We start from the raw sequence: 11,779 nt of genomic DNA, 5'->3' as shown, positions 1-11,779 counted from the left end.
AAAGCAAATAACAATAGAAAAGAGGGGGAGAAATTATCAGGGGGTGTTCACATAAAAAAAGGACAAACAAATTTTGTGTTCTTTTATTACTAAATATAGTGCAACAATAAACATTGCATTTCTTTCACCCTTTAACTTGCTTCCTAGGATGTCAACGTTTCTTTTCCCCGTCTTTAATTCAGTTAACACTTGGTATAAATACAAAGAATAACCTTTGTTCTGTCACTGCCCTGTGCCACAAGGTCAGTCCTCCTTTCAGAGAAAAAACAGGCTTCAGATTCAGAGACGTAAACATAACACAGACCCTGCTCAAAACAAGAGAGGAGGAAAAAAAAACAAAAAAAACAAAAAAACAAAAACAGGAGGAACATGAAGAATAAAAACAAAACATTCGTTGGTGTTTTGGGGCAGCTTGTAAATTTGAAAATGCAGGGCAGTTTTAATGGTGGTGATGACCCCTACAGTCAAAGAGCCAAATCCTCGAGGAATAAAAAAAACCAAGCTGTGTGGACCTCCTCGTCCCTCCTGGACAACGGTGTCGTGTACAGGAACAGCTGCGGCCTTTGGACTGGTTGGGCCTTAGAAGGCCTGCTGGGCTGGGTTGTAGTTGAATGTTGTTGGCACGTGAGGCCTCTCTTCCAGCTTGTCGTACTCCAGATGAAATTCCTTAGAGAAACAGATAGTTTTAAGATAATAGCTCTAATCCTCAAAACTAAAAATAATAAAACTTGATAATATCAACTCTTACCTTGGCTACTTTCCTCCAGTTAAGACAATCAAAAAAGTAGTAGGTACCCCTCTCATAGGTGTTAGTCTTCAGTGTAGGCTCCATGCCAGGTGCCCTAGTTATCCAAACCCGTTCCTCTTTGTGGTACCTCCAGTCCCGGTTAAAGCTGGAGAGTGAAGAACACATTAATAAGTATTACAATAAATAAATAAAACGCTGCCACCTGGTGGCTAACCAGGGACCAAGAAAGATTCATTTCAAGAGTTTCACTCACACTTCCAGCTATTTCTACAAAAACTAAAAATGATTATGTTCATACAAAAGAAGAAAAATTATTCCATAAACAAACAATATTGTACCTTGTTAAGTGTTAATCTAAGAGTACACAGCAGAATCGATCATCATTTTAAAGCTTTACAAGCGTTTTTTCCAAAGGTTTGTTTATAAGAGATGTACTTGTGTAGTTCGACTTTAAAACCCTGACTTGGCCGTTTCGAGCACTGCCATGTAGGGCTGGGCCATATTATACCGTTCACGGTAATACCGGTATAATGTTAGGCAACGATAGGAAAATGAAATATCGCGATAGAATGGGAGTAAAACGCGCATGCGCAGTGCCTTTGTTTTCATACGCACATGGCCGATTGTTGAGTGAAACAGATGAACCAGAATTGGTTTGTAAAAATGGTGCAACTTCCATGATGTGGAACTGGTTTGGTGTTTGTCCGTCAGATACACGACAAAGCACATTTTTTTGCAGAACATGCAAGCGGCCGTTGTTATTGTCATATTTGTCGGACTAAGATGCTCTTAAATCTGGGAGTAATCTGGGTCCTAAACTCCGTATCTTCAGGTCAAACAACACTGCAGCATCACTTAGAGTTAAAAACTGTCTAAATTCTTTCATCTTTAATAAAACGATCAGCATTGCTGCTTTACCAGGTGTAACTATGAAGTTTAACTTCCAGGCATCCATGAAAACTAAAGTTATTACATTTAACGGAGTTAGACGTTAGCAGGAAGCTAGCGGAAGTTAGCTCGCTCGTTTCGCTAGTTACCTAAGCATGATATAGCATGTTCTGACTGAGAGATTTCTGAAAAAAATCAAACGTACAGTTCTGCTATCACTTCCAACATAAATGAAGACAGGAAACTAAACAGCAGTGACGTTTGTAGGGTTACTGAAGTTGGGCTAGCTGGTATATTATGATGTGCTACGTGATCGCTAGCGACACAGCTATGTTAGCATAACATAAACAGTGAAGCTGGAGGACGAACACTAACACTTTTCCACTTATAAAAGTTAACGTGAAGGTTCTTCATGGTTAGAGACAAATGCAATCGCATGGCAGGATGCTGTAAACGGACCAAACTTCAGTCAGGAGAACAACTGAGATAATCCATCCACAATACGAGGTTAGTCATTAATATACTGCAGCAACATGGGAATAGAGCAGCTGCCAGAGAATTCAACATTAATGAATCAATGGTACAGAAGTGGAGGAAGCAAGAAGAATGAGTTTAATAAAGTTTGATTTATCTGACTGCTTTGTTTCGCTTAATGTGCCTTATAATCCCGTGCACCTTATGGTCCGAAAAATACATACTGCACACTGCAGTTTAATGTTGCAAAGCACCTCTTTTTAACTTCAGTGGATATTATACATGGTTATGCTCAGGATATGTCAGCCCATTTCTACTGGAAATGCCTTTTGGTTAAACTTTCAGCAAGGAATTTGCATTTGCACTGTTACATTTTTATAAAGCTTTAATGTACATAAAAACCAGCTTCTTGTTTAAGTGAAAATAAATGGAAGGTTGTCTTTTTGCGCTAGTAAGGTTGTGGAGTTGTATTTTGTCTCGCATCAATTATATCGTCGGTTATATCGTTATCGCAAATTTTCAAATATATATCGTGATAAATATTTTTGGCCATATCGCCCTGCTCTACTGCCATGTAGTGTTTTTGAAATCTGGTCACAACTGAGGGGTGGAAATAACAGAACCTGTTGTGTCATCTATTCAACTCCAAATAGGACAAAAAACAGAAACTGAGATAAACAGATTACCTCAAGTGATGAGTATGGTTCATTTTCCCCCCCATGGACTTCTACACAAGAAGAAGTCATTAAGAATGAATGCAGATTTGAAAACACTTCTGCATACCCTTTACTTTTTAGATCAGCAAGCTATGTTCATCGTTAATAAGTAGTCTAGGCTTTTTCTTAATGTGCGTTGGTTCAACCCTCCTGGCTTCCGCTCTCAGTTGTGTCTTCCGAGGCCTTTGGACTGAACGGGCCTTAGAAGGCCTACTGAGCTGGGTTGTAGATGAATGTTGCTGAACTTGTGTGTCAGGAAAAAGTCAATTATATTTGCATCTGCTGAGAGAATCCCTGTGGTTTAGAATTTAGATTCAGTTTTATATAATGTTCTAGCTTGTTTTTCTGTTTACGGATTGCTTAATTTCCTCTTCACAAAACTGTCTCATCTGCTCGCCAGTGAAACGTTTTTAATACGAAGCAGCAACTGCAAAGACTGTCGACTTTACACGACTCCTTTAAACTTCTTTGCTAAGTAAGGTGATCATCTCCTGGACAGACAAACACCTTTGTGCCCGTTTCTAGCAAAAAGTCAGTACTCACAGCTCCACTGCTGCCAGAAGCTGTAGCAGATCTCCTCCATTCATGTAGTACAGGTAGAACAACAGGTCTTCACCGTATCGAGACAGTTTGATGGCAGCCAACTAGAGTCAAGACAAGACAGTATAGATTAATTTTATTTTACTACATTAATCTTTGAACCGCTTACATTGAGCTCAAGTTCATGGTTACCTTGTCCCTTATGTGGATATTTGTTAAATACTCCGATGGAACATGGAAGTCTAAAAATGCAGATACAGATATAGGTTAGCAGCACACACAAGAGTGTCTAAAGCAGTGTGTAACTGTTTTAATTCACTGTGGCTTTGAAAATTTATGCTACCGATATGCCAAAAATGTGGTCTCCAGGTCGGATAAAAAAAGCAAAAACCAGGAGGCCTGCCAGAATCTAAATCTTATTAATTAACTCTGTCAACAGCCAACTACTTGTAATAAAATAGTTGAAGGTTTTTTTAGCTGCACTAATTTTAAAGGGCCACATGTATGTCTGTACTTTAATTTCCACAACAACAGTTTTTGTTAAAAAAGAAAAAAAAACATGACTAAAAATGTAAATATTTTACAAAAATACTAAGATTGCATTGCATCCTTTCTCTGCTCCTCCTCAGCACTAATGCAAATGTCTTGACACCTGCTCTGACTCTGGTCTTGAAAGCTACTCAGGACTGTCATACATCAAATTAATGTCTTACCGATGTCTTGAGGTCGACAAGGTGCGGAAGCCCAAGGAGAGGCAAACTTGGGGTACAAGTTTCTGTCAAAGAGTTTAGTTGCAATCAGTTCTTGCTAGTATTAATATCAAAAGCAGACTGTTTGCTAAACGTTTTAGATAAAACAGGAAGAAATGTCAAAAACTCTGAAAATACCAACTTTTACCAACCTACTGATGCAGTCAGCAGGGGGCAAACTTAACTAATGGAGTCTCTTTCCTCTTATTTCTTTATTACCTCTGAGTAAGAATGAAATTTGATGTATATCAAAAATCATAGACCCTGAAACTTAAAAGACCAGCGTGTATGATTTAGTGCTCCTCCCGTGACTGTTACAAATGCAAAAGGTTCCTAATGTATAAAAATGACAGTGAAGGGACTCACCCCTTCTGCAGATAATAAAAAGCTAATTCTAAGGCAACAAAGACACTGCGCCTCTTGTATTCAGCCACTGATACATTAATGACAATACGATTACATCCATCCAAAGAAACGGTGGGGAACTAAATAGATTCATTCATTAAAAATAAAAGCAGACAGATGTAACATGCATTATTGGACTAAAAATTTTTATTGTTTCTTTGTGTGTGTGTTTTTTATAGGAAAAATCAGTATGTATTTGCAGGGTAATGAAATTTGTCTTACTCTGGTGAGTTTAAGTTGAGTCCCAGTGTTGTGAGGTCACTTCCTAACGCCAGATGGACCATCCCCGGATCAGTCTCTGCTGCCCGGATAAACGTCAGTAGGCCAATCATGCCAAATTGATCCGTCACCATTCCTGCGGGAATGTTCGTCACCCGACCTGCAGCAGCAAGACAACTCAAGATTAAAACAAACTGTAGAAACTGGACTCTGAGCTAGATTCAGTACTTAATGTCAAATCACCTCTGCATTAATAACTACACTTTGTGAACAAACCAACTAAATACCTCTTTGAACTCATGATCACAGGTAAATTAATGGAAAAGTGATTATGGCTGTGTTACAATGAACGTTATTTTGTTGGTTTCCTCACTGTAGCTTAGTTGATAATTATCTAACCCCAAATGCAGGTTAACACGTCCAACTGCCTCACTCAAGGCAATTAAGAAGGGTTGTTTTGGTGGAATAGCAGCAATACGATTGGCAGTGAAGACTCACCATCAGGCAACACCTGAATCCCTTTCTTCTGGTTGTTGTTCTGTGCTGAGGCCGTCTTGTCTCCGGGAAACTTGGGCCCATCTGCATTGGATGTGCTCTTGTTTGTGGAGTTCAAGTTCTAAAGGGAAGGGGGAAAAAATCAATAGGCAGGAAAAATAATGCATGTATTTATTTCAATTCTTTTGATCTGTACCCTTCTCACAAAAAAAATAAAAAAGTTCTGCCAGTGTGCTGTGTGACTTACAGTTTTGCTGTCATCGTTGTTCAACGTGGGATCCTTATAGTTTGGCCCAGGCAGTGCAGGGAAGTCCTCATTGTGGATGGAGAAATCCTGTGTCTGCTCAGTTGATGGCTTTGTCACCATGCCAACTTGATGATGAAAGTGTAACAGCAAAGAAAAAAACAAAACAAACAAAATGGTACAATCAGCAATGATAGTCTGTCGTGTGCAGTGTAACAAAAGCTTAGCTAACATTATGAAGCTCATCTGATGGTTTTCAGCTGAAATCCATTTCCAATGTTGATGGAATGTGCTGTCAGTGATTCATGTGAGGAAAATAAGACACTTTCTACAGTCTAATGGCTTACCATAAGGCGCTCGTCCAGTCAGTGGGTTGAGAACTGGTGTAGGGTTTCCGGTCCCTTCTCTCCGACTCCTATCTGCTAATGCAGGGAAGTCTGACAAATCCAGTCCTGTTACATTTTCACTCCCATCTGTTACACAAGGACAATACAAACATGTGAATCCTTAAATACACTATTTTTGTAAATATGTAATAATGTAGCCTTATTGTAAAGTAGATTAAGGATGTAGCAGCTCTCCCCTTTTTTGATGTGTATTTATGTAACAGTTTAAAAAGAGTCAGATCAGTTTAATGAGATTTTTATTCAGACCTAATTTCCTGCAATTCATTTCAAGGATACACAGTTTATGTATGATGGGTAGCACTGTTTGCTGCTGTTAACTCTTGTAAGACCCTAACAGCAGCATTAATGGAAAGCTGTGATTTTGTGCAGGAAACAGTATTATTTATCAGGCTGTGGCTGTTTTTTATGCTTTAAACACACACAGACAGAGCAATGTTAGTCTAAAAGTAGCTGAAACCTAATGGTTACCTGATGGTTAGACAAAAGTGAACAACCAACCTGTGCCGTTGAAGATGTTGCTTGATAATGAGTTGTTCATGAAAGCTTGATTGCGGTTCATCCCAAATCCTGACATGCTGCACAGACAGAAAAAAATAAGAAAAAAGAAAGAAAAAGGATACAAACATTTCCTTAATTAGAAAAATATGTTTTAGAAAGCAACTGTACACACAAAAGGACACACCGAAGGTAACCCATGCCAGCACTATGAAGCAAGATTTGAGCTCATCCAGGTAACTTCAAGGTTAACCCTGGCTTTTCATTATTACAAAGGTGGTACATCACCATGGTAACTTACATCCTAACCTGTTTCAGAGCATGTTACGTTCACAGTTAAAGATAAACAGGTACAAAACCAGTGCCTACTCATCAATCAGTTTTCTGCAAAATGTCACTGTTCCTTGGATTTCAGTGCATGGATAAAGTTGTGTAGTTCACTGTGTTGGATTAGAAACAGATTCTTAGACATAAGTTTATTTTTCCTGTTGGGTGCAAACCATTTTATTGTTCTAAATTTACAAACGGGGCGCCTATTTTTACTTATTTGTTTTGAACTTTTTTTGTTTCTTTTTTTAAAATCTCAGACCGGGATAAAGCTGAAAGATTTAAAAAAAAAAAAAACATCTTGTGTACATCGAAACTTTAATGTAAAGTAAATATTCACTGTATTAGTTTCTCCTGTTCTTGATTGAGCTGTGATAGCTGTGAGGTGCCTGTTAACTTCAGCAGCTTGCATTCTTACCCGCTTTCTTTCAGGCTGTAATAGGCTAAACTTTATTAATACAGTAGGACTCTGGGAGTCTCCCTGATCAAACACTTAAAGCGCACATACATTCATATGGCGCTTTTAATACTACGCTACTATTTAATAAAAATTTAAAAAAACTCTCTCTCACACACACACACACCACACACACAGGTTTGGGTTCAGCATGTATTATTTTCTTCAGATTTTTCCTCATATTACAGTTTTGTCATTTTCTGCAAAATCAGCTGCTCTGCTGCCAACAGACTTATCCACATTTCAGATTGGTCAAAAGCTGTAAACAGCACCTCTTTCATGCTGGTAGCTAGATTGAGAAACCCTGGGTTGCCTTGTTAAGTTGATAATCAGCTTCTTGTGACTGCTTGGCTCAATCACCAGTTTTAAGATAACTGAACCCAGATAGCAGAAAGACATCCTGTGTATGTTGAATTTGCATCATAGTACAGGGCCATGTTCCTTTGAAACACTGGTGGATATGTGCAATAAATACTAAATCCATCTACCTGTTTATGGTAAAGGGCTGGCGTGCTGGCTGCTGTTTGGGCATACAGATGATACTGGGTGAGCTACGGTTGGGGCTTCCCAGCCCCGAGCTGCCCATGCTGTTGGTCCTGCCGCTTATCCCAATGCCTTGACCGACCTGAGAGTGATTCAGCACGTTCCTCGAATTCATCGGTAACGTCCCCCTGTTAAAACATCATCATCCAATTTAGTGAATTCAAAGTTTTCTTAAACAGCACGATTAATCAGTCAAGTTCACACTCACCTGCTTGGTGATGGTGGGGTATGGAGAGACATGGTGGGGACTCCTGTTGTGGGGGTGATATGACTTGGTAGCTGCGACCCTTGCGTTAGACTTCGGTTTAACTGAGGTGTGTTGTTTCCCATGCCTCTTACTGAGAAGCCGAGTGCACCTGCACAAAGACAAAAGAAAGCTTTTCAGTTATCTGTTCAAATAACACAATCAAACTAAGTAACTCTAGTTCAGAGGTAAAAAGCAGAATTGTCTTTACGATTTTAAGTCCATCACAAATGACAAAACTGATGTAACAGGCTGTAAGATAAAGGTCAGCACTCACTTTGTGGACCATATAAACTCGCACCGAGCTGCGACAGCTGACCCGATGACGATGGTGAGGGAGAGGACAGCATCTGGAGAAAAACATTCAAGGACAGAACAGAGTAAGATAAATGTGGAAAAAAAATCTCAACAGGTAAGAAAGGTGTACCAGCACACAAAACTCACATCTTTATCCGACCGATGTGGAAACATCGTCGGCTGGTTGTAGTACATGCTTTCATCGGTAAAGTCGTTATCGACAACGTCAACGAACTCTACAAATTTCTTTCTAGCACCAAACATGCCTTTTGTCACCTGAAGAGAGAGAAAGGAACATTAATTAAAATGTGCATGTGAAAGAAAGCAGACGCTCAAGAGTGAACTTTTTGAACTTATACTGTGGCTTAGATTTGAATTTTAATTCTCTTTAGATTTCTACTTGAACTAGATAAAATTCAGAGCCAGTAAGGTTCAACCTATATATATATATATATATATATATATATATATATATATATATATATATATATTAGTTTCAGATGTAGCCATTCTTGTATTTTGCTTGTTTACATTATTGTATTTTGCACAACTCTGTTGCTTGTGAAGCTCGCACACAAGAATTTCACTCACATGTGCTGTACCAATGTACCTGCACATGTGATGTGACAATAAAAGTGATTTGATTTTGATTTGACCTATACAATATTTTCTGGTCAACTTCTACACTAGCCTAAAAATGTTATGGTTTCAAAATTGGACATTAAATTTTTTTTTAGTTTTAGTATTTATAGAATAATTCTTGCAGCATTCATTCAGGCAGTCAGCGTGGCAATTGCCTGATCTCTGCTCACAGTTGCAGCAGCAGGGTAAGAATTAGGAACAGGGGTACGCATTTTCTGCTAAAGACTCTCTCCGAAATGGTCCGTCGGCCAAATTGGTTTGGTCAAGATAATGCACAGACAAACATATGTCACCACTAGTACCCTGCACCTTATACTACTCTACTAAGTCTGTGATGGGGAGAAGAAATTAGCAAGGAGACATTGCAGGGATCAGAAGTGGATAATAAATTGGCATCAAGCAATCCAAACCACCCGTTAAGGTGTATTGTGTGTCCTAAAACCCCCTCAGCATTCCTCTGGGGTAAGGAAGGTGGAAGCAGGTTCAGAAGGGTAAGCAGGCAGGGGGTGAATCCCAGTTTTGGTTCCTCCTGGGTTTTGAATAGGAGTCAGCTCAAGGCATACTGGCTAATAGGTAAGGATTAGAGTTAAAGAAGCACATACGGGGAATTAAGATTAGAATTTAGCTCCTAGGGTTAGAGTCTTGTATCAGACTGCCAATTGCACCTTGTGTTGATGGCAACTTGACCTTGGAACACTACTGACTCATTACTCCTGTTTTGCTATACTTATTTGTATTTGGGATTTTATTTTATTTTTTACATGAGTACTTGTTGCATTTTTAATCCCTGTGACTACATTTTAAACTTAGAGCAAGGGTCAGGGAGCAAGTGAAAATAACAAATTTGCATAGATTATGTTTAGCAGAAGTACTTTCTCAGTTATAATGAGAGCACCTTGGAAACCAGAGAAATCTGTTCTAATCTGGTAAGACTACTGGGCTGAAATTTTTGTTATGCAGTACAACTTGTTAGGCTTCCTCAATCCAGAATGGTAGCTGAATAAAAATAACTATTTCTTCATTTCTGTGATTAAGCATTCTACATGTTTGATTTTGTACTGTTGTGAAATATGTCAATACCTTCCAGAAACTGTCTCTAACTAATAACTAATGTTATTCTTTTTTGTTAGTCTATGAGACGGTTTTTTTTAAACACATTTGAATAATTCTTGGAACTTTTTACTGTATTTGCTCCCATTTAAAGAACCTGATTCACTTTCATGGTAAAAGAAGCCAGTTCTCTTTAACAGATTCTCAGATATTCGAGTTCAAACACTGCTTTAGATATCAAATCAATGTGTGGGGGGAAAACACACACGTATATATCATCGACAAGCCTAAATCCACAGACGATCTGTGGTTAGTTGTCCAAGATGTTTAGAACAACCTACCAGCCGAGCTCCGTCAAAAACTGTGTGCAAGTATACCTAAAAGAATTGATGCTGTTTTGAAGGCAAAGGGTGGCCACACCAAATACTGATTTGATTTAGATTTCTCTTTTGTTCCTTCACTGCATTTTGTTGTTTGATTAAAATAAATGATTAACACTTGCATTTTTGAAAGCATTCTTTGTTTACAGCATCTTTCCTCACCTGCCTAAAACTTTTGCACAGTACTGTATATCTCAAGTACTTTATATTTAAAGTACTTCCTATGCGATTCTGAAATTCCACAGCAATCAGTCTATATGTTTAAACTTTGGACTACACTTTTTTAGGCAAATCAAAGACGGCTGAGCAGAAAATGTTGTTAAAAACCCCAATGATCTGAGACTGAATAGCCCATGTCTGAAACTAACAGCACCGCATTGTATTGTTTGTGCAACTGGAACTTTACTGCCGCCACACAGCGTTGATATTTCATAACCTTTGTATAAACAAAAAGATATCTTATATGACTGCAAGGCTAAGTTAAATGGAAGCATCTGGAAATGCAATATGTTATAATTTCTTTGTAATTCAATGGGCTACAACTGGCACCTTACGGTTCTTAAAATAAACTTTTGAATAGTTGCTTTCTCTACGAATTTAAAATGAAGATTGATTTATTTGACTTTTACAACAAAAAAAACAAAAACTGCAGCCCTACGATACCTGTTAACTAAATGAGATGACAGCAGAACTGGTTGTTAAGTTCCATCCCGTTAAACTTTACTATTGATGTGTTTAACAGCAACAAAGCTAACAGGCTAGCCAACACTAGTTTAGGTAGCTAACATTAGCAGGCTAGGTGCTTGTCACTTTGAGTTAGCTTAGCTAGCTTAACGTCAGCTTGCTAACTGGCTACTCTAAAAACAACCAAAGTAACAGAGCGTTTAAACTGAGAAATACACAGTGGTTTAGCTACCAGTAACACTGGCCCTCTTTGCCTCCGTTTATCCACTGTCAGCTGTGTGTTTTCACGGCTCAGTTTATGCTCCGATTGCAGGCAGTGGCAGTAGGAGCAGATAGACCAATAGCGACAATCTGCGGATGCTAAAGGCTAACGACGTGCTACGTATTTAAACGAAAGAAAGCAAGGGAGGTAAAAAGCTCCAGCTGACGGAGTTTAATTTACATAGGGCAATTTTAACATAAGAACAAAAATAAGTAAAATAATCTCACCGCATCAATTTCCCTTCGCTTCGTTAGATCCAAGATGGCTGTGAGTATTCTCAATCGAAAGAGGTCTAGCCTTTACCCCCTGACCTTACAACCTGCTGATCACTTCCGTACACAAAAACGAACACATCTGATAGTTTCCCTAACAGGGTGCTGGGAGAAGAACCAACAGATATCCAGAAAAGCACTTCACGGAGGGGGAAAGAAAAAAAGAAGATTTTGCAGTCATTTAAAGCAAATATGACACTGTCGAGTTTTTGTCTCCCTCGTGTGAACATCAGGTGTCTCA

The 11,779-nt window shown here is 38.7% G+C and overlaps 1 protein-coding gene across 1 annotated transcript; it reads right to left on the bottom strand.

Moving 5' to 3' along the window:
• Positions 1-68: 68 nt before the first annotated feature.
• On the bottom strand, positions 69-11,656 carry cnot2 (CCR4-NOT transcription complex, subunit 2). The gene is made up of 15 exons (XM_026176543.1): positions 11,494-11,656; positions 8,396-8,524; positions 8,229-8,301; positions 7,916-8,063; positions 7,653-7,835; positions 6,384-6,460; positions 5,826-5,951; positions 5,482-5,606; positions 5,238-5,355; positions 4,743-4,899; positions 4,080-4,141; positions 3,559-3,608; positions 3,370-3,470; positions 749-893; positions 69-666 (listed from the first exon to the last, which is right to left on the bottom strand). The coding sequence occupies exons 2-15, from the start codon at positions 8,510-8,512 to the stop codon at positions 580-582; spliced, it is 1,569 nt and encodes a 522-aa protein (XP_026032328.1). The 5' UTR covers positions 8,513-8,524; positions 11,494-11,656; the 3' UTR covers positions 69-579.
• Between the last annotated feature and the right edge of the window lie 123 nt (positions 11,657-11,779).

Source organism: Astatotilapia calliptera, chromosome 7, assembly GCF_900246225.1.
Source record: "Astatotilapia calliptera chromosome 7, fAstCal1.2, whole genome shotgun sequence".
NCBI lineage: Eukaryota > Metazoa > Chordata > Actinopteri > Cichliformes > Cichlidae > Astatotilapia > Astatotilapia calliptera.
Note: the sequence above shows the minus strand (reverse complement) of the source record. Positions and strands in the feature narration are given on the sequence as shown.